The 24286-nt window shown below is 44.6% G+C and overlaps 1 protein-coding gene across 3 annotated transcripts in view; it reads right to left on the bottom strand.

The window, feature by feature from the left end:
- GRID1 (glutamate ionotropic receptor delta type subunit 1) overlaps window positions 1-24286 on the bottom strand; it is a 677264-nt gene that overhangs the window by 225128 nt on the left and 427850 nt on the right. For all 3 annotated transcript variants that reach the window (XM_081563134.1, XM_081563129.1, XM_081563135.1), the window contains exons 6-8: window positions 15481-15651; window positions 2228-2389; window positions 449-568 (exon numbers count right to left, since the gene is read on the bottom strand). In XM_081563134.1, the coding sequence (XP_081419260.1) occupies window positions 449-568; window positions 2228-2389; window positions 15481-15651 (453 nt within the window). The remainder of the gene's footprint in view (window positions 1-448; window positions 569-2227; window positions 2390-15480; window positions 15652-24286) is intronic.

Here is a 24286-nt window from a genome sequence, read left to right as displayed (position 1 = left end):
CCAGTGGGGGCCAGCACTGCCCACTTCTCACCCTCCATGGGGCTCATTTTCTGTTCTTGGCTTTGCCTCACTCTTGGATCGGGAGACACTCTCTGGCCATAACCTCTGCCTCCTGCCTCAGTAACAGTCACACCTGTTCTCGCATTTGGGATGATTTCAGCCACTCCAGGAAAACACATCGCCCCTTCTGGTCTCACCCAGACCATAAAGCGGGTCCTTCAGGCCCAAGCAGTAGGACCCATTGGCACCAGGGGTCCCTGCTGCACTCAGAGATAGCATTAGTATCACTTCGGAGCCTCCTCCCCACCACGCCCCATAAACAGCATCAACAGCGGCAGCTGCAGAGAGAGACTGCAGAGGGGACTTCTGTGCTGGTCACCATCGGCTTGGAACACAGGCCCAACACATGGCGGCAGGAGGAGAGGGAGGTGGGCACGCTGAGGCTTACCTTCCGCATGTCTTTACCAAAGGTCTCACTGTAGGTCGTGCCAAGGATTTCAAACTGCACATAGGGATTTGAGCTGTCTTCCCGAAACTCCATCACACCTGTGAGGCCAGTGATGTGCCCCTGCAGGAGAGAAGGAAAAACCATGGGAGAATAGTCAAATGTGGGTGGAATCCCAAAGGCAAGGAAGAAAAAGGAAGTGGTTGCCAAGAAGGAGACAATCATGGTCTGGGCAGCAATGGACACGCTGCACTAAGGAAAGAGAAGCTGGCAGTCCTGGGGCCTCCAAGCAGGATCAACACTTCCTAGGCCATTGCTCACAAGCAAAGTTCCCCAGCTTTGCCCATCATTCATGCTGTTGATATGAGTAGAGCATCTGCTCTATGCCACACATGTGCCGGCCCTGAGATTACAGAAGGACAGCTTTCGTCCTCACCCTCCTGGACTTTACAGTCTTCCACTGCAACCAGCTCCAGGGGCTCACCTTAGCCTGAGCCAAGGAAGGCCAAGGTCAGCGAAAGCCATCTCAGGCATGTGGCAGGAAGTAGCAGGACAGCGAGTGTAAGCATTAAAACCAGCTCAAATCCTGGCTTTGCCACCTGGGGCAAGTCATCTCCCATCTTCCAGCTTCAGCCTGCAATTAACTAAGCCCACACCACAGAGCCTGCAGGGACCAAAGGAGAAAATGTATACAAAGTGTGGTGTCTGGTACAGACCAGATGTGGGGGTGCACTGGCCCTCAACCTCTCTCTGGCAGTTCCATGGGGCTCTGGAGGAGCAGGGGGCAAAGGGGTTGAGTGAGCCCGGGCTGAGCCCTCTTCTTCCTTCAAGCCTGGGGTGAGGGGTTCTCATCCAGCCTTGATCTCCCATAGACTGTGAGCGGGGAGAGTCCCAGACAGTGAGCTGGCCCCAGAGGGGCCCCTGCTCCGATTTGGGCTCAGCAGATTCAAACCAGTATCAGACTACATTCACTGCTATAAAAACCATGCAGAATTTATTGTGACTAAGACTCCTGGCACTATAGATTTCCCTAAATGTCCTTTTGAAGCCTCTCAAAGCCAATTCACTCTAACAAGTCTTGTGTGGATTACCCCGTTCACTTCAGTCTAGTCTTCTGAGGGATTTAATGTCACACCTAAGCCTACAGTATACACAGATGTCCTACATGCTGAGGTGTGACACACAATCCACCAAGTCACAGGTATGTTGATGCACACATAGGCATGCACACACAGACACACGCACATGCACACAGACACATACATAGTGTGGTCTTGCACAGGCACTGTCAACTGAGGCAAACTTTCCTGGGGACAGTGGCAGCCTGCACAGTAGGTATCTGGCAGGCATGAGAGAGCCAGGTTCCTCCACTATTTTTCTTACTTATGATCTTGGACAAGTTACATAACCTCTCTGAAGTCTGATCACCTTATATAAAATGGATATGATAAGACATATTATTAATGGACTCAATGGACATGAATGTGAGCAAACTCCAGGAGACAGTGAAGGACAGGGAAACCTGGTGTGCTGCAGTCCATGGGAAGGCAGAGTCAGACACAACTTAGCGACTGAACAACAACAACAAATAACACATATCCCTGAACCCCTGCTCACCAGCCCTCAAATGCAGGGACAGAAAGAGTGGCCAGGGGAGAGGCCTGGGAGGGGCCTGGCTGGGTGACCACAGAAACAGCTCAGCTTTCCAGAAGGGGCAGAGAGTGGGAGTGTGAGGAGGGGCCTGTCTTTTGCCTTGGCCAGGAGGTTACCCCTTGCACACACCTTTTTGATTGTGTCCAGCATAGACCTCCCTCCATTCCACGGCTTGGTGGACTTGCGGATACAGTTGAGGCTTGCCATGCTGTGCCACTTCCGGTCCTCCAGCTTCCTGTGGAAGGCGTTGGCCAGCATCAGGACACTGTCATACAGGTAGAGGTTGGAGATCTGCAAAGACAAACATGCAATGCATTTGGTGCATTTCCAGGGATGGGGAGAAACCAGTAGAGGGCTGGAGTCACCCAGGATGCCAACACTGAGAAGCGAGGCCCGACAACTAGGCCATGATCCTTTGGCTTCCAGGTGGTCATTCAAGCACCCAGCTGGAGTCTTCAGTAGAATCAGACCTGGTCCTGCTTCAGGAACTAAAGTGGGAGGTGGATCCATATATCAACGGAACCAGGGTGATCAGGGTGATCAGAACCATGATTGAGTCTTGGACATGGCTCTATGGAAGACGGGAGGGGCCATCCCACTCAGGTATAACAAAGGATGGAGGGAAGGATGGGCAGAAAGCTCAGTCTAGATGGATTAGGATAAAGGGTGGGGAGCATTGTAGGGAGGGCACCACAGTAGTAGAGGCATGAAGGTTCAAGGAAGCTGGGCCACATGGGGCAGGTTCCACCATCATTTTTGGCAAAGGACGAGATAGTAAAGATTTTACACTTTGTGGGCCTTATAGTCTCTTTTGAAACTGCTCAACCATGCTTTTCTAGTAGGAAAACAGCCACAAATGATACCAGGCTGGCCAAAAAGTCCATTCGGATTTTTCCTTTTAAAAAAAATAAATGTATTTATTTTAATTGGAGGCTGATTACTTTACAATATTGTAGTGGTTTTGCCATACATTGACATGAATCCACCATGGGTGTACATGTGTTCCCCATCCTGAACCCCCCTCTCACCCCCCTCCCCATCCCATCCCTCTGGGTCGTCCCAGTGTACCAGCCCCGAGCACTCTGTCTCATGCATTGAACCTGGACTGGCGATTCATTTCACATATGATAGCATACATGTTTCAATGCCATTCTCCTATATCATTTGGGTCAGAAAAACCCAAGTGAATTTTTTGGCCAAACCAATACAGAAACAGAGGATGTGCCAATAAAACTTTATTTAGAAAATAGACAGTGAGCCACAGTTTGCTGACCCCTCAGTTAGAGAGACTAAAGATAGTTCAATATGTCTGCATCAAAGGGATAGTAGGGAGGCAGGGATCAAGGATGGAGCCATGCAGAGCCTTGTGAGCCATGCTAAAGAGGAAAAACATAGGTGGTTTCAGGATCTGTGCCTGAAATCAGATCTGTGCCTTAGAAAGATCACTCTCGTTCCTGGACAGGCCTAGGGTGGGTGGTGGCCTGAGTGACACTGGCAGCTTCTGTGAGGGTCCAGAGGTCACGGAGCCTGCTGTGCAGTGATGTCACTGCCAGCCAGGGGATGCGCTTGGAAGTTGCTGCTGTGAGCATCTGAGAACTACTCCTCAGCTTAGCTGTGCACAGTACAGCTGGATCTTAGAGGAGAAACAGCCCATCTCAGAACTCTCAAGATCATGACAATGAGAATTCATAATAACAGTGAGCAGAGTGGCCCCACAGCAATGAGAGGCAGGGGTAGAATCGGTCTGGGAACCCTTCTGACCATGAGTAAGACCCTGACGAGCATGAGCCTGGACTCCAGAGGTCACAGGAGCCCTCGGTGGGGAGGAGGTCAGCCCTGCTTTGTCCTGACCCTACCCCAGCCCTCTTCGCTTCTCCAAGGGTTGACATGGAGCATGAAGGGAGGTGAGAAAGTAAGGTCCATCCCGGGTCAGATTTGTGACCCCTCAGGGTAACTGTTGCACAAACAACCATTAGCCAAAGTGGGTCAAGGGGATAGCTCTCTGCACACCTCACCAGCAAGGTGTCTGCTAAAAATATTCCAGGAAAACAAAATCACTGGATATAAATAGGAGAATATGTTGGCCTCACAGGACTCCTGGGAAGATCAAATGAGATCCTAGGGCTGTGGGAAGCATGCCTGCTGTCCCCTACCACTCCCCAGTATGTCCCCCACATTCCCAACACCTCTGAGCCTTCTTCTCAGCCTACAATCCCCTTCTTCCCACATCTTACGCAGGATACTCCCAAAGCAGAGGCCCAGACAGGAACCTGGGTGTTGGGAACTGTCCTCTGCAACTGAAATCAGATGTGGCCCAAGGGAGCTGGTCCAGGTCATCATATACACCTGCTCCATCACGCCTCTTCTCTCTTCCCCCATTTCATGCTAACCTCCCAGGGTCACCTCTGCCATGACACGTCTGAGCAGAGCTGACCCCTTCCTCCATGGATGTCCCTGTGCTTGACCATTCTTGCACTGCCCTGTTCCATCTTCCCTCAACCTGCATCCTTGTAGTGGGCACAGGGATGGACCCCACAAAGGCCTGCATACCTGATATCCTGTAGGTGTAAGAAGTAGGTGAAAGACTTCCCTGGTGGTCCAGTGGTTAAGAATCTGCCTGCCAGTACAGGGAACAAAGGTTCGATCCCTGGTCCAGGAAGATCCCATATGCCTCGGGGCAACTAAGCCCACACACGGAAATTACTAAAGCCCAAGCGCCTAGAGTACATGCTCCACAACCAGAGAAGCCACTGCAATGAGAAGCCCATGCGCCACAACGAAGAGCAGCCCCCACTCGAAGCAACTAGAGAAAGCCAATGCAAAGCAACAAAGATCCAGTGCAGCCGAAATAAATAAGTAAATAAAGTAAAAAAAGAAGTAGATGGAGGATGGCATGAGTGCACCTGTTATAACCAACTGCTGACTGAAATATAATGTCAGGCTGTAGGGAAGCAGGCATGTCAGCGCCTGGTGACCTTTTTTGGGGCCTTGCACTACACAGGTGCTTACTTGACAGCAGGGAAAGGTCACTCCCACCACCAAGAATTCACCCCCTGTCCTGCAGCGAACACCAGGACAGAACACTATCTCCTACCTCTTGATGCCTAGGAGCACAGCCTTGATGAGAAAGATTAACCCACTCCTTGCTTTTGTCAGCCCCCATCTCTCAGGAGTCCCTACAACTGCAAAATTATTCTGACATGTCTACTGCCCCTCTCAAATACAAATCAATAATGGAAATGTTCTAAGAGGATGTAAGCCACTTAGAGTTGCCTTGGTGTTATTTTTTATTTGCTTTTTTTAAAAAAGGATATCTCGAAGCTGAGAGTCCTTGATGATGTGAAGATTTCTCTTCTCAAGACATTTATGGACCTCCCAGCCACCCACTCACAGCTGACACTATTCAACCAGCTAGCACCCTTTGATCCACATCCCTGCCTATACACGTGCTCACACACACACACACACACAGGGTCACTCCTCCCCTGCAGTGGCCCAGGCTGGTACCCAGTGGAATTTCCTTCTTTCCCTCTAGCACTTCTCGTCACAATAAATTAAGGTACTTAATTACATAAGTGATTTATCCAATACAAATAAATGTATGAATGCAGAAAGGCCTGTCATGAAGAGGAAAAAAACAGGATGTGACTCAGAAAGGCCAAAGGAAGATTAGGCTTGAGCAATGCTCTTTTCCAGGTTTATGTATTGATATTTCCACTATCTCTAGAACTCAGCACCAACCAAAGTACATGGTTGGTGCTTAAATATGTTTGATGGATGGATGCATGTAGATGAGTGGGTATGTGGAGGTGGGTAGGGAAGATGGTTGGATAGATAGATGAATGGATGGATGGATCTCTACTAAGAATGTACACATTGACCTTGGTTCATAAAAAGATAAAATGAAGAAAACAGCAGGAAAAAGAGATTTTTATGCCTCCAACATTGACTTGAGAGGAGACATGCTTTATTTAAACAAAAATTTGTTTCTCATTTATAGTTTGCTCAGAATGTCTTCTTGATCCTCACTTGGAGCTGTTTTCATCTTCTCCACTCACTCCTGCCCCTTCTCCTACAAGGTGCTGTCTCAATACTTCTCCCTGCTTTGGGCAGAAGCTAACACTCCAGTACTGATCTATGGCTCCATGGTCTTCTCACCAACCTCAGCATTCTAACTTAGGTGACCTGCTAGGTTCACTGGTGGGTATACAAGGGAGGGATGCTACCCTCACAGTCTGGTTGTCAAGAGAAGGAGCTTTTAGGGAAAAAACGATCAAGAATAGTAGAAGGGCTGCCTCTACATGGGGCTCCCTCCAGATCCTGACAAACATAAAAGAAACCTTTCCTCAGGGTAGGTGGGTGAAGACCAGTGTCCTACTGTCCCAGATTGGTGAAGCCAGGTCCCTGAGTCAAAAGGAAAGATCTAGAGAGACAGAGGCTCCCAGCTTCACTGACTTTCACTCAATGCTTGTCTTGAGGAGCAAACAGCCTGAGCTGGTGCTACAGGTTTCAGGGTCAGAGAAGGGGGCATGGCCTGAAGGAGTCCTTGCTTCTCTCTCTCATGTCTCAGGTGAGGCCCAGCACAGAGTTCTCTAGCAAAAGACAGACAAGCAGACACTGTCACCTCATTCCTCTGAGAGTGGAAGCCCAGGACTCTGGCTAGCCTAAGAGCACTGAAGCCCAAAAGTGACAAAAGACCATAAAAGCATTTCAGGTGAGAGCAGACTTGACAAGCTAAAGAGAGGCCAGAATGTCCAGGCCAAGGGAATGGCAGAGGAAAGACCCGGACGCACAGCAAAAGACCTGGAACTGGGTCAGAGATGCCAGATGGAGTAAAGTCAGAGGCAGACAAGAGCCAGAGCCGGAAGAGGAGCCTGAGGCTTTCCTGGGAGCCTGTGGCCTCCTTTCTAAGTGTATACACAGCTGCAGGGGGCCTGGCTGGTTTGGTGAGCCAACTTAGAGACGCATACTGGGGTCCTCTTTTGTGTCATACAGCAGAACTCTCACTCTACCATGTGAGCAGCTTAGCCTCGGGCCTGGGTTGATGAGCAAGAGCTTTGGATTCATCATAACCTGGGCCAGCTCCGCTCACTGCTGAACACCCAGCATGGACAGCAGCCCGTAGATATAGCACGTGCTTGATAAATGCTCAAAGTATGGATGAACTGAATCTCCTCTTACTCTCACTTGCAAGGTGATGTTGAACAAGTCATCTAAAGTTCTCACCTTGGGGCTTCCCTTGTAGTCCAGTAGTTAAGATACTGTGCTTTTACTGTAAGGGCCACAGGTTTGATCCCTGGTCGGGGAACCAAGATCCTGCATGCTCTGCAATGCACCCAAAAAAATAGACACAAGATTTTTTAAAAAGCTCTAGCCTTACCTTGATTACAATAACATACAGTGTGTTCAGTGTCCCTGGAGATGCAGTGGGTGGTTTTGATTTACTCGCCCTGTGAAATATCCCTGTGAACAGCAGACAGTGATAACCCTGTGTGCCAAGTAGCCAAGTACCATCCCAAGCTCTCTACATTTAGTTTTATTTTTGGAGGGAACAGGGACAGAAAGGAATAGAAGGAGAAACAAAGGACCCAGGCAGGCTCCTGACTTCAATGTGGGTCAGCAGAGAGCTTGTCAACCAGGGCTGTCTCCGGTGGCTGGGGCGCAGTCTGGGTCTGTCACACAGAAGCATGGAGGCTATTGTGAAAAGAAACTTTGATCTGCCAACACCACTCACCTCTCCTCCAATGCCCCTTGGCCTGAAAGCTTTTCAAGGGCAAGCAGGGGTCACACATGGCTCCTGCAGCTTCAGGGTCAAAAGACTGAGCAGGGATCAGCCCTGGGTATCACAACCAGCACAGAAAGCTGCTCACCTGGGCACATGTCCCTGGCTTCCTCCTGGCCCAGCAGCAAGGTCACAACTGCCACGGTGTCCTGGGCCTGAGCTAGGCCTTTTAGGTCTGCATGTTCTAAGGTGTTACAGGGCTGCCCTTTGAGGAAAAGGCCACTTCTCTGCTCCCAGGGTGTGCTATAAAAGCTGCCAATACAGGAAGGCCCGGAGTGAGGGCCTACACAATACCCTGACCCAGGTTCCTGAAAGGGAGATGGCTTGGAGCACTTTAAAGCCTGACGTTTGCACTGCAGGGCTGGCTCAGCCATGAGAGTCCAGGGCACAGCCAGTCCTGCACTAAGACCATCCAGCTGTACAGGGGAGAGTAAAAGGCAGGCAGGAGGTGACTAGAGCTAGAACAGGGGCAGCTGCAGCCCCGTACCTGTGGGAAGTGCCATGTCCTGTACCCTGTCACCAGCTGCCCATTCCCTGCCCAGGCTTAGGAGTTTCACCCCTGGGAATGCTTCTTCACATCCTCTCTACATGGTCACCTCCCACAGCCACCACATAGTTCAAATGCCCTTATTTCTCCCTGGGGATATGGTAATCCCCAGTTACCCGGTCTCCCAGTCCAGGCCCTCCACTTCCACCCTGCACTGAGTTGTCATTCCCATAGGCACATTCTGCCCTGTCATATCCCTGAGGGCTACCCACCCTGGCACTGCTCTCCTCGCTAATTGATTTCCCAGTACTGCTTGCCTCAGACACACTATACTCAGCCCCTGCCCTCCTTGGCTTCTGGGCTGTGGCACATGACATTCTCCATAACTGGGAAGCATTACTAAAGAGAGATTAAAATTCCTGATTTATTGAGAGTTTGTGAGAATCAGAGAGACAACATTTGTGAAATGTCTAACATAGGAACTGGCATATAATAAGTGCTTAAAGTGTGTCTGTGGAATTAACGGATGTTGAACGAATAGTTTTAAATCGGTTTTTAGGAAGAAACAAAGAGATGTCAAAGTCTTTGGAAAGAGGATGCCTCTTAGAATAAAAATGATCAAGGATGGAAGCCACACTGTGAAAGGGAATAGGACCTCTGTATGGATACATTCCACGTGGAACTGTCCATCTGTAATCTGAATCTGGGTTATAGGCTTCCATGAGATGGGGGCATCCTGGCAACGCTTGTCTTTCCAAAGTCAGTCCCCTCTGTAGGAGGCAGGTCCTCAGAAGGGAAACAAGGAAGGTGAGATCACATCTACAGGAGACATAAGAGAGAATTCAGCTATGAGTTCCTGACTGGGCTTCAGCTTTTAAGAAACCCAGGTAGACATTCCTGGCTACTGGATAATTAAAGACCAATCACATGAAGCCAACTGAGGACCAAGGATGGAAAGATAGATTTTTTTTTTTTTTCCTAAGAGTTAACACCAAGAATCCCCATTACATCAGTAACTATATTTTATTTAAGAAAATACCTTGTGTCAGCAGGAGCAAAGGCTACTAGTAAAATTGTTAAATTGATCTTCATGAGAAAATAAGGAGAATTTATTTTGGAGTCAAGACGCAGTGGAGGGAAATAGAGAGTGGATAGGAATGGGAGGGTAGCAAGATGCGGAGAAAGGATGAGGCACAGGATGGAGGGAATGGGGCAGCAGAGGAGCAAACATACCTCATCGGGGAAGACTTAGAACCTGAGAAGCTGTTTGTGCAGCTACAATGCAAAAGTCCCACTCCAAGGCCCACCATATATGACACCATCTCTGAGACTGAGATGTGTTGTCCAGTTGAAACCAGGAAAGGCTTTGATTTCTCATCTGGGTTGGTACTAGATGGGGTAGCAGCAGTCCCATCAAAAGCCAGGTGATTTGTTTACTTACTTACTGAGTCCCTAGAAGCAAGACGAGGGCCAGCAGTAATGGAAACAGAGCCCCCCCCACCCCCCCAGCCCACTCCCATGAAATGTGCTGAGCTCTTCAGTAGAGCTGTATACATTTGGTTCTATCTGACCCTCAGCAGGCTGAGCCCTGTGTGCATCCCCATCAGAGTGGAAGGGAGAGGCCCCAGAGGATGACGATGGCTCTGCTAGGGTGCCAGCTGTCTGCCCTCCCAGAGCTCCATGCACATTTCTCCACAGTATATCAGAATTTAGGCAAATCATATTAGGTTGCTCCAGCCTTGCCTCCCTTATACTCAAAGGCCCAGGGAGGTGCTGGGTATTCACATTATCAAGGTATAAGTCATCCTGGAAGGTGTGGGAAGATGGATGGAAGGTCAGGGTCACAGCCATGTTGGCCAGTTGCATCTCACCACCAGACCATTATCTGGCCAACACCAAAGCTGATGATGCGGGAAATGTTTTCATTAAGAAAGGCTGCATTTCCTCCAGCTTTCTAAAGAGCCTGGTTTTCTCTTGCCTCCATCATTAATCAAGCAAAGTGGACTGTGTGGAGAGACCTCACAGAGGCAAACAGCAGGAACTGACTTCTGACCAGATCCTCAGACAGGCTCTGTCCATCCAGCACACTCAGACTAGCAGAGGGTCCAGCTGGGAGGACAAGCTGATGTCCAGATGTCACAGCTTCAGAAATCCATCTCCAGGTGCGACCTCTCTGCCAACCTGCTGCCAGTCCACCCATCCTGAGAGAGGAAGCCATGTCCAGGCCTGAGGGAACAGATGGTGGCAGAGGGCAGAGTAGGGGGAGCTCTCCTCATGTTGAATCTAAGATGCAAGTAAGGTGGAGCATTAAGGGTCATCTTCTATACCCAAGGCTCTCTGGCCTCCAACTGTTCACATGGCCACCTGCGGCCAGGACGGCAATCAGGTGCACTCAAGGGTGCACCTGATTGCCTGTCTCTGACAAAGGCATCGATCCATGCTGGTCACTACATGTTCCATCTGGGTCTTTAGGGTAAAGTAAACCAGCAAAAATGACATGAAGTCCAAAGTAACTCTGGTGTGAAGAGGTTCAGTGTTGCTCCAGAGGAAAGGCTTCTATAGGCAGGTTGACAAGAAACTTGTAAGCTTGGGACGAGTGTGCAGAAAGCCTTAAAGAAATAGGGATGTAAGAGGTGGTGATGTGGGGAGTGGGGTTGAAATGCTGTAATAGGTTGAGTGAGGGACCAATGATTCCGTCTATCAAGCCATCTTACAATTTTAACATTCACAAAGAAGAGAAATCCCAACCTAAGGGAGCATTTTATGATAATACCACATTAGCTCCTGCAGCCTAATTCAAGGATCAGGCTCCACGGTGACCAGACAACACAGCTTCTATCATTTGCCTGTCCCGCTTTGGAAACACTTTAGAATATAAGTGGAGTAACAATGTGACAATTCATCTGTTAAGTTAATTGTAGCCCTGAAGTCATCAGGCAATGCAGTCCTAAAGACCAAGGATGCTTCAGATGCTTCTCTGAGCAAGGCTGCCCATAAAATCTGAGCAAAACCTCAGGGGTTCTTAGGGTCTTGTTGTCATTTTTATCACTGGCCAGATCAGGCAACTCCTAAACAAACTTGTTGAGAAAACAAGAATGAGAAGCACCCAAATAAGACAGTGCTTTGTAGGGAAAAATAAACAACAGCACTGCACGTTGCAAAAGCAATGGCTTTGGAGCCAATAGAAGCCACTTACTTAGGTACTTTTCTTCCAAAAGATGTTCTCTTTACTGAATAGGAACCAAATTGATTTGCTAGTGCCTGGCTGGCTTTGCAGCACAAAAATCCCTGACCACGGGCCTAATAGAAGAATATGGAGCTTCTGAGGTCAGTTCAGTGCAGAAGCAGAGAGATGGATGACCTTACAAAAATTCCCTGCTTTTGATAGTCTTCTTGAAAACTTCTAACCCAGAATTATCATCCCAAGAGAAGCCGTCTGGGGGAAGAACTAAAGATGGACTTGAAAGCTCCATTTCCAAAAGAATTTTCATTAATTCCATCACGACAAAGTTAATAATCCATGACATCAATGTAGTATTATTTTTCCCTTCAGTTGGTTGTACTAAACATGTTAGAATCTTCTCAATAAATCTCACAGCTAGAGGCTAGTAGAAATTAGTTTGCCTTCTACACTGTCATTAAGAAAGAAAGAAGTGGTAATAGCTACAGAGAAAACTTGAAGGGAATGGCTTGTAAATGAGATGAATCTACAAGCTGCCCGAATGGTTGTTGGGTGGGATGAGTAAATAAATCCACATTTGCCTCTCATCACAGCCTGTACAAGGAAGCAGATGCAACAAATGGAGATAGATTCATTTAATAAAGTATTTTATTTATAGATATATAAAGAGGCTTCCAGAGACAGTTTAACTTATGTTAAGACCTGCATACTTAACAGATCCACCCCATTAGTCCTTATCGAGACTCTCCAAGGAGCAGGGTCTTGTCTGAAGAGCTATGCAGGCCACAAAGACACTGACCTCCCCTCTCCCACTCAAGGCAGCACTGATCAAGTTCCTGCATGATTGATGCGACGGTAAGTGGTGCTAAACACCAGTGATGAGGGGCCAGATGGAAGTGAAGCTCTCCCACCTGCTGTGAGACTTTCAAAGAGCACGCTCAGGACAAAAGTAGACTACATCACACTGTACAAAAAATAATGAGGCCATGTTCAGTCTTCCCATGGAAACCTCAGGCACACCTGGCCACATCCTCTAGAAGGATAGTTCTGTTAATAGCTCAGCCTTGTTCTCATTGCTTTCTATACATCCTCTCATTTATTTTCATTATGACTCTGAGGAGTAGGTAATATTTGAATCCTCAATGTACAGAGAAGGAAGCAGAGGCATAGAATGACAAACAAATAATAATAAATACTTAGTAGCTAGATTTCCTGGGATTTGAACCCAAGCAACCTGGCTCCTGTGCTGTTGCTGCTACTTCTTCTTCTACTATAGCTATTGTTGCTTCTGTTGCTACTGCTACTATTATACTACTCTACTATTGCTACTGCTACTGCTATTAGTGCTACTATTACTACTGATACTGCTATTACTATTGCTACTATTAATATTACTACTACTGCTGCTATTACTACTACTACTACTGCTAATGCTACTAGCACTGCTACTACTACTGGTACTACTATAGCTGCTACTACTGTGACTACTGCTACTATCACTGCTACTGCTATTACTATTACTATCACTGCTGTTACTGGTGCTACTGATATGATGCCATTTATGATACTATTACTACTGCTGCTACTGCTACTAATACTGTTGATACTACTAATACTATGATAACTATTGGTGCTGCTACTGTGACTACTGCTACTATTACTGCTACTTCTGTTACTGTTACTATCACTGTTGCTACCACTGCTATTACTACTACTGCTGCTATTACTGATGCTACTGCTTCTACTACTACTGCTGCAAGATCTGTGATGTAGCTCTTAAATCTTGCTCTTCATATGGTGTCTGGATCTCAGCAGAAACAGAGAAAGGTAGGGTGGCCAGGATTCTCTGTTCAATAGTGCACTGACCTCACCTGAGGATTAGCCACTCACCACAGAGCCATGGCTTTGTTCATCCTCCTAATAAACGTGTGTCATTTCAGGAAGTCCTCTACTGCATTCCTCTCTGCTAACATCAGTGCCTTTTCCTCTCTTGTCCTCCAGGACAGATTCTTTACATCCAACGTGACTGATATGCAACGAAAGAGCTCACCTGAGCTTTCTGTCCATGGCAAAATGAGTAATCAAGACCTTGATGAGACATACTTTGTCTCTCTCCCTCCATCCCACCAGGGCAGGACATATTGGTGAAATAGGAAGCAGCCCTCTTTTCTTGTGGCGTAGAAGAAGTACGGTAAGGCAAGAAAGAAATGGGAAAATGAACAGGGGCTATGGGGCAGGGTGGAACAGGGCTGGTGTGTCTTTGGGGAAGGATGAAGCCTTTTGGGGAGAGAGAACCCATAGAGACCTTCCTGGGAATGAGACCCTTCAGGGTCTGGCCCCCACAGAGAGTGGCAGGCACCTCCCCCTCCAGCCCCCAGTGGGGATGAGCACACATTGCCTGGGCTATGTGGTCACACTACACTTCCCTCCACATGGAGAGTGAGGTGCTAAATACATAGGCAACGTGAGAGGCCCTCACCTCTTCTTCCAAACTCTAGAAAAGAGGAAGGCAGAACAGGACAGCAGAACCCTAAAATAAAGCACCTTTCCATGCCTGCTGCATATGCCCAGGGCTTTCAAGTCCATGGGGCCTTCAGAGGTCTTCGATCTGTTTTCCTGGTCAGCACCTCACCATCTTTGAAAGATCCCAGACCTTGTGATGTCTCCCTGGAGTGGTGGACTTGGGGCTACTGGGAGTTACTCCAATGAAATCCTGATGTCTTCTATGTTTCCTTATCAACCAAGAAAATATTTCTAGCATTTGCCATCTGTGGGAGCATGTTTCCTCTCTCCCCTATTAAGATTATAGAATGGATTTGGTACTTTGACAAATCACACATGTACATAGCTCACTCTAGGGATTATAATAACCTCCCTTCCCAAAATATATCCCCCGTGATTAGATGATACCAAGATGTTCTGGGATGGGACTGATACTCTAGAGGCAGACACAGCCCATCACTGCCCTATAGTCCCTATGCCAGGTAGAAAGAAGGGGTAAACTAGTTTCAAACACTGAGTGGCAACCACATCCCATGCATAAATTATGAGTACTTTTCACAAACCCAGGTGGGAAAAATTTCCTTCTGTTATGTGGTTCCCATCAAGCATCGAAAGAAAATTTTCTTAGACACCATGTTCCTAGTGGAGTTTCAGATGCCAGTCTACCAACAATCTTCACCATTACCCCCAAATATCCAGGAATAAAACCACCTCTCACAATGGGTGCACAGCTCCATATCCACCTCCCAGGCCTAAGAGAAGCTAACCTCAATTGCACCTATGTCAAAGAATAGTGGAAGGATTAATCATACACACTGTATTTCTCATCTTGGAAGGAAGGGAACAGGTGGGCAAGTAATGTTTCTACCTTTTGCGCCCTCCTGCTCAGCTAGGATTCCAGCAGTGTTATGGTTGACCTAAGACTTAGCATTTGGAAGATGAGCTGAGACATTTCCCATGTATTTCCATATTGTTGACTTTCTACAGGGAAGAACTTAAAATGGGTTCAAAATGATGACTCTCCACAGGAAGGCTCTGTCCCCAGTCCTGACAGATGAAATCATTCCCCATCAACACAGCCATCTAACCCTAACCTAACACTAACCCTAACCCTAACCCTAATTTTTCTAATTTTTCAGAAATTAAGATCCAGGACTCTCCTTACTCCCTAAGTGTGCAACTTTTAAATACAAGAGGCACCCAGTGAGCTAATATGCCCCATCCGCTGACATTGGCCATAATTGCCTGCTAATGTGTTTAGAGGTACTGCCCAGTTGACTGGTTTCAATTTCAGCAAATGACAGAGTTCTAATAATTACAGTTGGTGGGGAAGTGTGCTCAACTAGAGCTGAGGCACATTGTTGCCCGAGGCAGGCCAAGGGTATGGGTGAGACTCCGTCCTGGAATAAGTTTAGGAGGCCAGCACTGACCTGCAGCATCTGGAGGTAGCCTTCCTGGGGGTCGCAGAGCAGGGAGGAGATGCGATGGTTGTTCCTCATGCATTTCTGGTTGTCCTTTGCAGAAGGAAAGATCTGCCGGACCACAGTCATCCTGCCAAGGGCGCTGTGGACCAGATCCAGGATCTCTGGGTCACTGATTTCCTGGGAAGATAACCAGAAATGCTTACCATTGAGTTATGAATTCATAACCTCTGCAGAAGACTTACCAGTAGGTTGACAGCCCAAATAGTTGACGCCAAAGGGGTTAGGAGTTTGGGCTCAAGGTCAAAGAGTTCATTAGCTGCTTACTTACAAATAATAGTTGTTTACACTAAAATGCAAACAGGATTATTCAACACCTTCCCTGAAGGACAGAAAAAGATAATCTGCAGCTAAACCACCAATGCATTGGCTTCCATGGAGTCAAATCCTAAAAGAACCAATGCTGTCAAGTGTCATGAGAGGCATTAGCTAGAATAAAAGGCTCAATTTCCTGTTGGGAGTTGTCTACCTGATGTAGACAAGGAAAACCAGCTTCTTCTGACATAGCTGAACAAAATGCAGTAAGTTTCCCATAATTCTTTAATAATTAGATTTTTTTTTAAAGATTTGCATACAAAATTTTAAAATATATCCATTCATTCATCCACTCATTCATTGCACAAAATCTACCCAACAGCTTTTCAAGATTTGTTCTGTGGTAAGACTGGGATATAGCTGTGAATGAGTCAGGCTTAATTCCATCCGGTGAAACTCAAGGTCATCATAGGCTGAAATACATTGAGTGATGTCATACGGAAATCTAGGGGTAAAGGAATCCATCAAACTTCCACATAGGCCCATTTGCTAAGTTCTTTACACACATTATCTCATTTAATACTTGCAACAGCCCTAGGAATTCTATGAGGTAGATCCTATTATTACCCTATTTAAAATGAGCACTTTCATGCATAAAAAGAGCAAAGGGAGCAAGCCAAGGGGAGCTCTTTCCAGGATGAGGCTGTGAGGCTGTGAGGAATTAGCACTGAAGCTGAACCTGAAGGATGAACTTATTAGGCAGTATTTGCAGGTAAAGGTGAGCAGGCAGGACAGCGAAGAGTTGAGTTGGTGGTAGTACTGCTGAAGATGGAGGCAATGGTACAGGTAGCAAGGTGTCCCTCCAACCTAGGGAGGGGCAGGGCCACTGGCAAGAGAGAGGAATGATCAAAGGCAGTGTGGGATCTGTGTCCTGGACCAGATGTGGTTATGGGGTTCAGTAAATTTTGCTAAAACATCCACACTATAGATGATGAGAAGCGCTTGAAAGACTTTATGCACCAATAAGCCATGATCAGATTTACATTTTAAAAAATCTCTGACTACTGTTCAGAGAGAGGATTAGAGAGTAAGAAAACAGCTCCATGTCTGAGATCAACACAGGGACTATAAAAAATGGACATTCACCAAGGGTTTTAGTGGTGGAAGAGAGGTTAAGAAAGCTCTGGTTCACTGGTTCTAAGAAGTGACTCTATCTGTGTTGGTTGCAAGTCAAGATTTTAACCACGATTAACTGTGTTTTAAAATTGGCCTTAAGTCTTCCTCCTTGCAGATGACACAGCCTAGCTTTGAGACAGTGAGATGGAATGAATGGAGCTAATGAGGTTAGAAATAGTGATCAGGAATTTTCAGAATCACATAAATAAGAACATAACATGTTTAAGGATTTAAAGGTAAACAAAGCACTTTCAGGAACTGTCCTAGGTACTCAATATGAGTGTATAGACTGGCCAGTTATAACCGTGTACTAGATCTGGGAGAAAGGAAGAAATTAAGAGTTGCATCCTTTTAGAATGATCAATAGTTTCCAAATGTGCAAAACTACAGGCATTTCTAAAGAATTAAAGTGCTTGTACATACTGAATCTGGTTTTCAACCACTTAAACTTTGTATTTCAGACAAAAGTCTGTTTAAGGAAAGATGATCATATTGGATTGGGACCAACTGACAATCAATGGTGAGGAAATTGCAAAATGTCGGACCACCAAGTGAGGAGAGCCCAGGATCCAGCTGGGCTTCAGAAAACAAAGCAGAGAATGTAGCTGAGCCTGGACATTTGTGCTCTGCTCTTAGCTGCCCTGCTAACGCACACATTGCCCCAAACAGGATAGCAGGATGAGAGAATTCATGTTCTAACCTAATAGAAAGTAAAACTGTAAGAATGACCAATGAGCAGAGTGGTCAGCTTTACTTGAAGAAGGAATATAGAGGTCTTCATGGGTGGGAGGTAACCTAGAAAAATCATGAGGTCATGAGAAAATAATTCAAATTATGTGTAAGGGGGTTCATCAAAGTCAGCACACTCGAGAAAAGAAATGGATATGTGACATACCTTTTGTTTCTCTCACTTACTCTTGATAGCAGAGGTCACCATAGAAGCTCTTTTATTAAACCTCTCCTGCACCCTTAACTTCAGATAGGAGAGTCAATGGCATTGAACCCTCCCTACTACCCCACAACAATAACACTGGAAATTGTAGGGGGCCTGACTGATAGGAGAACACAGTACCTTTCTGGTAGATATAGCCTCACTTCCCTACAATATGCAGCAGCATATGGGGGGACTGATGTCAGGGCAGCCGGGACCTAGTCAAGGGGCCTGGGTTCCTCCCGCAAGTAGCCCTGATCTCCAGACCATTCCTTTCAATTCTACCTTCCCAGGACAGAGATGAGAACTTGGTATAGCTTCCTCCGACCCATTAGCTGTTATATGCCTCCATTGCTGTAAGGATCTCTGCAGACCTCCTATCTCCCACGGTCCTGTACTCACCCAATCACTCTGAGTCAAAGCACTACTAGCCACCTCCCCACATCTCTGGGCCTATCCCTAGTATCTAGTACAGAGATAGTTGCAATCAGATGCTAAGAATCCACAGAAGCAACTCCTCTGGATCCCTTGGAGGCAGTGAAAAGGGTCACTTCTCCCAGGCATTTATCCTTTGCTTTGGAGATACCCAAGTCTGCATCATTAGTCAGTTCCCTCAGCTCCATGCCAGGCCTTCTTCTGTCCTGTTGGCCCTACCAGGTTCTTCAGTACTACTGGGCTGCACACAGGTATCTGCTCACACCCTGCTCACTGAGGTCAGGGACTGCTTCCAGGATGCACACCAGGTCAGCCTCTGGACTACTGTGAAGAGGACGAAACTACGGGTCTTCCTAAGGGTGCAGAGGGCAATCAAGCAGCCAATTTACATAAACCACTTGGAAAACAAACTTTCCCTTTGTCTCAGCTGAACATTCCTTTCAGAGAGTGCTACTAGCAGAAGAAACAAGACAATGTGTGTATACTGTGTGATCTCCACTGACCTCACCAAAGTCAGCAAGGCAGCAATGAAATAGTAACACATCATATCCAGACACTCAACTAAGTGCTGATGTGTGGAAGGGCACAGGCTCAAAATAAATCTTGTTTATTCCTTTTTAAGTTTGTCTTGTGAAATATATCTTAATGCACAAACACTACATAAAGTATGAATAATAAAATGATTTCAGAGTACCTTTCATCAAGAAATAAAACATAACCTGCATCTTGATTGGATGCCTCTTTCCCAAATGCTTACCACTTCCTCATCAGGAGTTCCCTTTGTCATGCCATAACTTATGCAGGTAACCTAGATAATATATATCTTAGGCTTGCACATTTTGTTTAGCTTTGTGTAAGCTAAACTGTTTGCATGCCTCTTACCATTGTGTTTTAACACAGTGGTTCTCAAACTGAGTCTTGTATCAGGATCACCTGGGGAACTGACAAAATTACAGAGGTCCAGTCTTGTCCCATTTCAACAAGCAAAGCTTCCATGTTCTACATTAGCTCTCCAGATAATTCCAGTATTCACCAACATCTAAAACCCCCTGGGTTTAACATTAAGTTTTTGTGATCTATTCATGGTGATGGATGCAGCTCTGGTTTATTCATTTTCACAGCTGTATGCTTTGCATTGTATGATTTTGCCACAATGTATTCATGGCATTGTGATTACCATTTGAATGTTTTTGCTTCTTTCCTATTAGCAGCAGCAGCAGTATTAGGAACAAAGCTTCTATGAACAATTTTTCTTGCCTGTGTGTCTTGGTGCACACCTTTAAGAATTACTCTACATACCTGGAATTAGAATTCTTCCATAGGAGAATATGAAAGTGAAAGTCGCTCAGTCGTGTCTGACTCTTTGTGACCTCATGGACTATACAGTCCATGAAATTCTCCAGGCCAGAATACTGGAGTGGGTAGCCTTTCCCTTCTCCAGGGGATCTTCCCAACCCAGGGATCGAATCCAGGTCTCCCACACTGCAGGAGGATTCTTTACCAGCTTGAGCCACAAGGGAAGCCCATAGGAGAATATGAACGTATTCAAATTTACTAGATAATACCAAATTTCCAGAGTGATTTGTATCCACTTATAATCATGTGTGGTGACGAGTTCTTGTTGTTCTTCTTCCTTTCCTGCTCCCGATATCCTGCTGCTGCTGCTGCTGCTGCTGCTGCTAAGTCGCTTCAGTCATGTCCAACTCTGTGGGACCCCATAGACGGCAGCCCACCAGGCTCCTCTGTCCCTGGGATTCTCCAGGCAAGAATACTGGAGTGGGTTGCCATTTCCTTCTCCAATGCATGCATGCATGCTAAGTCACTTCAGTCGTGTCTGACTCTATGCAACCCTATGGACAGCAGCCCACCAGGTTCCTCTGTCCACAGGGTTTTCTAGGCAAAAATATGGGAGTGGGTTGCCATTTCCTTCTCCACCTGATATCCTATGACTTCCTAATATTTGCCAGTCTGCTGAGAATGAATTGGTACATCACTAGACTTTAATTTCCACTTCCCTAATACTTAAGAGTTCAATATCTTTCATACATTCATGAATCACATGTTTCCTTTTGTGTGCTTGTGATTTTTGTCTAATTTTCACTGGGTTATATATCTTGCATGTTGATTTATGGGACTTTTTTTCAGTTCTGGATATTAAGTTTTTATCACATGCTACAGATACCTTCTCTAGTTTCTAGATTATCTAGTAAAACTAGGTTATAAATTCATCCAACTTGGTGTTTTCTTTGTCGAAAGATTTTTATTACTAGTTAAATTTCCTTATTTCTATAGGAATTTTCTTGTTTTGCCTTCTTCACCCTGTCATTTTTTTCATATAAATTTAGTCACGTTGTCCAAATTTTTCAATTGATTGGCATAAGTTGTTCACAATATCATTCTACTTATTCTATTCTCTCCAATGCATCTAAAGTTGTGTGCTATCATGCATTTCTAATAATCTGTAGTTGTGTATCTTCCCTCTTATTTTGATCCTAGAAGTTAGTATATTTTATAAATTCTCCTTAAAAAGTAAGTTTTGCCTTAATAGATACTGTTTTATGTGCTGGTTTTCTATTTCATCAATGTCTACTCTTACCTTTATTATTTTTACTTTTCCATTTTTTTTGGATTTATTAAGTGGTTATTTTTAAAACTGTTTCCATATGAAACTTAGCTGATGAATATTAAACATTTTTTCTTTCCTAATGAACTATTTAAGACTATAGATCTACAATCAAACATGTTTTAGTTGTGACCCACAAGTTATCATATATATCAATTGTATCATTGTTTCTAAAATTCCTCCTTGAAATGTTTTTGACTCATGTGTAGTTTACTAGAGATTTTTTCAATTTTTCCAAACATGAGGTAATTTTTTTTTAGTAATCTTCAATCCATTATTACCTGAGAATGTGGAATGAGTGATGCAAACCCCTTAAAATTTGTTAAGCCTCACTTTGTGATAGTTTGCATGAATGTTTTGTGTTTTCACTGTCCAATTGCTGGTGATTTCAGTGGTCTGTTTTTAGGTCCATTAGATGGGGAATTTTTCTACTTCTGTTTGTATTCAGTTTTTATTTTAAAAAATCATATTTTGAGTTTTTTTAATTACATATAAGTTTAGAATTATAACTCCTTGCTCAACTGAAACTTTTATCATTATTTATATATCCTCTTTATTTCTAGTAACGTATCTTGCCTTATAGTTTACTGCTATTAATATATACATCACTTTCATTTTGGTTAGTATCTGCTTGTTCTTTTCCTATTTCTTTGCTGGCTTCTCTGTATCACATTTTAGTTGGGTCTCTTGTAAGCAAAATATACTCATTTTTTTATAGCCATGCTAGACATTTTAGTTGAAATCTCAATCCATTTATATTGGACAATGATCATACATATAAATGAATCTATTTTATCATACTATTTACATTACATATTTTACTGCTTCTTTTTTTTTTCCTTCTTATCTTTAGCTTCTTCCTGGAATGATTTTTTTCCTATCTTCATTTTCTTATTCTCTTTTCAAAGCTATAACAATATTGTCCATTATTTTTTCATTGGATATCATAAATACTTTAATTGCATAAGTGTGAAATTAATCAATATTTTTACTCTCTTCAATCTTTATCTCTAATCATCATCATCTCAGCTAATGTGGTAATGATGTCTAGTGTTTGAATTCTAGTTTTCATTATGCCCTCTTATTACACATAATTTCCATTATTTTATACAGTAAATATTTATCTACTTAACCAATATTTATCAATATATTTGTTAAACATTCTTCTGTGGACCTCAAACCTTACACCTAAGATCATTTTTCTCACCCTGAAGTACATCATTTAGAATTTCCTTTAAATGTGGGTTTGTTGGTGACAAACTTAGTTTTTGTTTATTGAAAAGCATTTTTTTGGATCTGATTCTTAAAATAAAAAATTCTAAATTGAACAGTATTTTTCATAGCACAGTAAAGATAATATTGCATTATATTCTTGCTTCCATTTTAGTTCAGTGTATTAGATTCCTATGGTTGTAATAACAAATTATCACAAACTTGGTGGCTTGAAACAACAAAATTTTGTTCTGTCACAGTTCCACAGATCAGCAGCCCAAAAATCAGTCTCACTGGGCTGCTATTAGAATGTTGGCAGGCATATTCAGCCCACAACCTTGAGTTATTAGGAACCAGTTTAACTGTCATTCCTTTGAAGTTGAACTCTTCTGTATGGATACTCTTCAGATTTTTCTTCGTTTCTGGTGTTCTGCAGTCACAATATGAAGTGTATTTTTAATTTTTACTCTGCTCCTGATTCTTAGGCTTCCTAGATCTGGAGTTTAGTTTTTTCAATAATTCTAGAGAAATCTAAACCATACTATCCTTTAATATTATTTTTCCCTGCTATTTCCTATTTCCTTCTAGAAATCCAATCAACAGTATGTTAGAGCTTATCATTCTATTTTTCATGTTTATTAACAATATTTTGGCCACCTCATGAGAAGAGTTGCCTCATTGGAAAAGACCCTGATGCTGTGAAGGATTGGGGGCAGGAGGAGAAGGGGATGACAGAGGATGAGATGGCTAGATGGCATCATCAACTTGATGGACATGAGTTTGGGTAAACTCCGGGAATTGGTGATGGACAGGGAGGCCTGGCGAGCTGTGATTCATGGGGTTGCAAAGAGTCGGACACGACTGAGCGACTGAACTGAACTGAACTGAACCTCTTTTCCAGCTGGTTGTTGTTGCTGTTAGTTGTTCAGTTGCTAAGTTGTGTCCCATTCTTTGTGACCCCATGAACTGCAGCACGTCAGGCTTTCCTGTCCTTCACCATCTCCCAGAGCTTGCTCAAACTCATGTCCTTTGTTGACCTATGGACATCTGTTGGCAAAGTAATGCCTCTGCTTTTTACTATGCTGTCTAGATTGGTCATAGCTTTTCATCCAAGGAGCAAGTGTCTTTTAGTTTCATGGCTACAGTCACCACCTGCAGTGATTTTGGAGCCCCCCAAAATAAAGTCTCTCACTGTTTCCCCATCTATTTGCCATGAAGTGATGGGACCAGATGCCATGATCTTAGTTTTCTGAATGTTGAGTTTTAAGCCAACTTTTTCACTCTCCTCTTTCATTTTCATCAAGAGGCTCTTTATTTCTTTGCTTTCTGCCATAAGTGTGGTGTCACCTGCACATCTGAGGTTATTGATATTTCTCCCAGCAATCTTGACTCCAGCTTGTGCTTCATCCAGTCCAGCATTTCTCATGATGTGCTCTGCATATAAGTTAAATAAGCAGGATGACAATATACTGTTGAAGTCTGGCTTGGAGAATTTTGAGCATTACTTTACTAGTGTGTGAGATGAGTGCAATTGGGCGGTAGTTTGAGCATTCTTTGGCATTGCCTTTCTTTGGGATTGGAATGCAAACTGACCTTTTCCAGTCCTGTGGCCACTGCTGAGTTTTCCAGATTTGTTGGCATCTTGCGTGCAGCACTTTCACAGCATCATCTTTTAGGATTTGAAATAGCTCAACTGGAATTCCATCACCTCCACTAGCTTTGTTCATAGTGATGCTTCCTAAGACCCACTTGACTTTGCATTCCAGGATGTCTGGCTCTAGGTGAGTGATCACACCATTGTGGTTATCTGGGTCTTGAAGATCTTTTTTGTACATTTCTTTTGTGTATTCTTGCCACCTCTTCTTAATATCTTCTGCTTCTGTTAGGTCCATAGCCTTTCTGTCCTTTATTGTGCCCATCTTTGCATGAAGTGTTCCCTTGTTATCTCTAATTCTCCTGAAGAGATCTCTAGTCTCCCATTCTATTGTTTTCCTCTATTTCTTTGCATTGATCACTAAGGAAGGCTTTCTTATCTCTTTCTTATCTCTTATCTCTTTCTTATTTCTCTCTTCTTATCTCTCCTGGCTGTTCTTTGGAACTCTGCATTCAAATGGGTATATCTT

The sequence above is a fragment of the Giraffa tippelskirchi genome, chromosome 2 (genome assembly GCF_054371585.1).
Source record: "Giraffa tippelskirchi isolate mGirTip1 chromosome 2, T2T-mGirTip1v1.2.pri, whole genome shotgun sequence".
Classification (NCBI taxonomy): Eukaryota; Metazoa; Chordata; class Mammalia; order Artiodactyla; family Giraffidae; genus Giraffa; species Giraffa tippelskirchi.
This window is presented reverse-complemented; position numbering and strand designations above follow the sequence as displayed.